The sequence below is a fragment of the Octodon degus genome, unplaced genomic scaffold, assembly GCF_000260255.1.
Source record: "Octodon degus isolate 3935 unplaced genomic scaffold, OctDeg1.0 scaffold00119, whole genome shotgun sequence".
In the NCBI taxonomy this organism is placed as follows: Eukaryota; Metazoa; Chordata; class Mammalia; order Rodentia; family Octodontidae; genus Octodon; species Octodon degus.
Window position 1 is genome coordinate 2,868,495 of NW_004524695.1, and position 3,956 is coordinate 2,872,450.

Consider the following 3,956-nt stretch of genomic DNA (forward strand, 5'->3'; position numbering starts at 1 on the left):
TTTCTTTCTTTCTTTCTTTCTTTCTTTCTTTCTTTCTTTCTTTCTTTTTTTTTTTTTTTTCTGGAACCTGGGATTGAATTCAGGCCTTTGCACTTGCCAGGCAAGTGCTTATTCTACTGAGACATCTCCCTGACCCTGATTCTGGGTATTTTCAACACATTTTACTCATTTAATTTTTTTTTTTTTCCAGTACTGGGAATTGAACTCAGGACCTTGCACTTGCCAGGCAGGCTCTTATTCTACTGAGCCATCTCCCCAGCCCTACTCATCTAATTCTAATCTCACCAAGTGAAGCGCTGTGAAGTATGTACTAAGATTCTCCGTTTTACAGAAGAGGAGACTCTTTCAGTGAGGAAAGTCTTTCAGTGAGTGGGTGGGAAAGCTGGCCGCCGGTATCAGAGCCAGGCCCCTTGTCCCTGCCCCAGCCTATGTTAGTCCCTCTGGCTCTGAGACAAAGTGCTGTGGACTGAGTGGCTCACACCATGAATGCTCAGTTCTGGGGGAGCCTGGAGGTCTGAGGCGAGGTGGCGGCAGCTTCAGTATCTGTCCCCACGGGGGCACCTTCCCCTAAGCCTGGCCTAGTGGAGGGGGCAGGCCATAGGTCACTCTCCAAAGGCCCCATCTCTCTGTAAGTCACCTTTTAGGGATGACCCACAACATGACATTAGATGACAGCTTTTGAACTACAACAGTCTGTGTCTGTAGTTGGTTCTCTCGGGGCCACCTTCTCCTGCACATTGTGGTTCTATTAATGTCTTAAAATATTTTCACCATGCTGTTCCTTTGCACATGGGATAAAAAATCCAAACGTCACAGTTTGCCTGTGTTCCTGTGCTCCACAGGGTCCCAGCCTTGCTGGCTTCAGCTTCAGTATTTCCCATGAGTCTTACGCTGCAGAATCTTTAATTTTTTTTAAAAGACAGGATCTCTCTGTATCACCCAAGGTGATCTTAAACTCTTTGATTCAGGCGTTGACTAAGCTGATCTTAAATTCTTTGGCTCAAGTTACCATCCTGCTTCAGCCTCCTGAGTAGCTGGGACCAAGGCGTGTGCCACCACATGCAGCTCATTTGCCAAATACATTTTCTCTCCATCTTTCTGGATGTTTCTGAATATTCTATCTTGTCTTCTTGTCCAAGTCTTCCTCTTTCTTCAGATCCTAGCCTATGAGAGAAGCAGTTACAGCCACCAGCATGTGCTTGTCATGTTTCGTATAAGAGTTTTTATTTCTTTTATGAGCTATCAGTTTTTGGGCTGTCTTAAACCCCTAGCTAGGCCCTAGAAGTATTTTTTAAGAGGAGGGAGCATATCTTCTGTCTTTCTCTCACTTTGACCCTCAGAAATGAAATCTACTCAAAACACTTGACTGAACTCAGTAGCAAACCGCTAACAGCATTCCTTTCTCAAGTGCTTCTTGCTTACTGGATGCTGTGGCAGTGCGCTGAGGTGCTTCTCATTTAATTTCCACTTAAACCCCTGAATACTGCATGTCCCTTTCCCAACCTTTTTTATATCCCAGTTTGCTGAATAAGGAGAAAGGAAAGCCCAGAGAGGGAAGTTAAGGACCTTCCCCATGGTTACACAGCTGGAGGGTGTCAAAGCTGGACCTCAAGCCCCTGTGCCTATAGCCTAGGCACCCCACACCACCTGCTGCATTGTGGGTAATTGCTTTGAAGGTGAGAGGGCACAGCTGCCTGCTCCCATGTGACTGGCCGCAGAGGACAGGGCTGAAGGGGATCAGTGCTTTTTCTTCTGAGACACTGCTGTTTCTTCCCAGGTCTGAAGCACTGCAGCACAGAGCACAACTCCAGCCTGATGGTGTCTGAGTCAGAGTTTGACAGTGACCAGGACACCATCTTCAGCAGAGAACGGGTGGAGCAAGGGGACGCCCAGAGTTCTGTGAATGACTCCGTTGGGAACGGCACCTCGTTCAGCTACTGCTCAAAGGACAGATAATGGTGCAGCTCTGAGGCAGGGGCCCCTGCTCCGCGCAGTCCACACACAACACTAGCTCCTGGTGGCATAGTTTGTTGCCCCTCCCACAGGGCGGGATGTGTGTCTCCTCGGAGTACAAGACTGGAGTCTTAGAGTTTTCAAGACAAAAAGAAACAAAATATTGCCCTTTTAACTGGGCTGCTTGTTAATCAGAATAAAGGCTGGGTGAAACTCCCAAGATATATACTTACAAAAGTTGTGTAAATTTGTAGCTGGTACCCTTTCATATTGCTTATGTTAAAATAAGAGTGAACGCCTGTTTCCCTATGCAGACCCTTAAGCAAGAGGACTTAAACAAGGATATTGGGACGGCAGGTCACCCTCGGTAGTTGCAGTCACCTTCCAGGACAGCTGACCGAGAAAGGCTTCTCCAGCTGGACGTGCAGCTGGACTGCTGGGTGCATTGCCTTCCTTTGAGGGGCGAAGCCGTCTGTGTGCTGAGCTGGCACCTCCCGGGTCTGTTCCTCAGCCAGTAGTGGGCATGCTCTCCTGAAACCTCCAGAGCTGAGGAAGAGTTGAATTCCAGGGCTGGAGGCAACAGCAAGGGACGTGGGGTTTCAGGACTTGGAGGCTCAAGGTTAGTTGACTACAGCATTTAAAATTCTTTTGCAATTTCATTCTCTAAGAAAAACTACACTGAGGCCTCTCAGCTCCAGTCTCTGTCAAGGGCAGTAAAGTTGATTCGGAGTTCACGGAGCACGCAGCAGGCATGTGATGTAGCTGTGCCACCGGGCTGCCATGAAGAAGGGTAACAACCACGTGACTGTAGGGAAGCTCTGGAGACAGCCCGTGCTGATGGAAGCGGATGGTCTGGACACTGGGCTACAAATGCTTCCCAAAGGGTGTCTGATGTAGACATCTGTACCGTGTGTGTTTAAAAAATATTTAAAAATAAAACAAAACAACAAAAAGATACTTGTTGAACAGCTTTCTATCAAATATTATTGTAAACATATGGAAAAAATCAAACCATTTCCACCCACAAGTTAACCCAGAGCAGTTAACTGAAGTTAATTGTGACTTGGCCCAGTGGCACATGTCCCTAATGCCAGTACTCTAGGCAGCTGAGGCAGGCAAATTCATAAGTTTGAACCTGATCTGGACAATTTAGTGGCTTAGGCCTTGTCTCAAAGTGAAAAATACAAAAGGGCTGGGGATGTGGCTCAGTGCAGAGGACCGGTTTCAGGGCCCTAGTACCACAAAAAAAGATCAAGGTGATTGATCTGTGAAAGACCCAGCTGCCCGTGGTCCTGAGGCCTGGGACAGAGCAGAAGGAGAGAGAACCAGTGTTGTGGCATCAGGTAGGGACACACCCATGAGCATCCTGGTGCATGTGCTTCATGATGTGGGGTGTGGCTGGGGTTGCCAAAGGTCACCCTGAGTGAGGAACCTGGGAACAGAATGCCATGTTCTGTCCCCCTGCACTATGAACTCCCTCCCTCAGTGTTGGAGGGTAACATCTGCAAGTTCTTCAGGATCCCCTGAGAGTTCTGTTTCTAGGATTTAGAGGAAGCTCTTTTAACATAGCCAAGAGCAAAAGACCTAGGGAGAAAGGGCCCACTTGTTGCTCCTTTTAGATCTCTGCGGGCCACCCCTCCCTGTACATCTCGCTCCTTTTTTGTCCCTGGTTGTCTTAGTTGTGGCCTCTCCAACCCTTCCACCACAGAGGAGCCTTGAATCTATAGGGATTTAAAAAATAAACAGGATAGTGGCAATGAGAAAGAGGGACTTCTGGGGGCCTGGCCCTAGCTCAGTCCTTTAAGTGGCTGCTTCCACAAAGCTGTCAGCCTCAGGTTGCTGGAGTTCGAACCTCACAACTCTCCTGCAGGCCAAAAGTGCCCTGAAGGCATTCGAGGAACAAAAAAAAACCCCTTATTCCAAAATAGTGCTTTCTGGAAAGTTGCATTACCCTATATTTTCTTCTCATAGTATTTATTTGGAATAATGGAAAGTGTGGTTTT

General features: G+C 47.6%; 1 protein-coding gene across 1 annotated transcript in view; it reads left to right on the forward strand.

The window, feature by feature from the left end:
- The window catches only part of Kiaa0319 (KIAA0319 ortholog), a 60,589-nt gene extending 56,871 nt beyond the window's left edge, over nucleotides 1-3,718 (forward strand). The window contains exon 20 of the mRNA XM_023700010.1: nucleotides 1,778-3,718. Within this exon, the coding sequence (XP_023555778.1) occupies nucleotides 1,778-1,956 (179 nt within the window). The 3' untranslated portion in view covers nucleotides 1,957-3,718. The remainder of the gene's footprint in view (nucleotides 1-1,777) is intronic.
- Nucleotides 3,719-3,956: the final 238 nt, after the last annotated feature.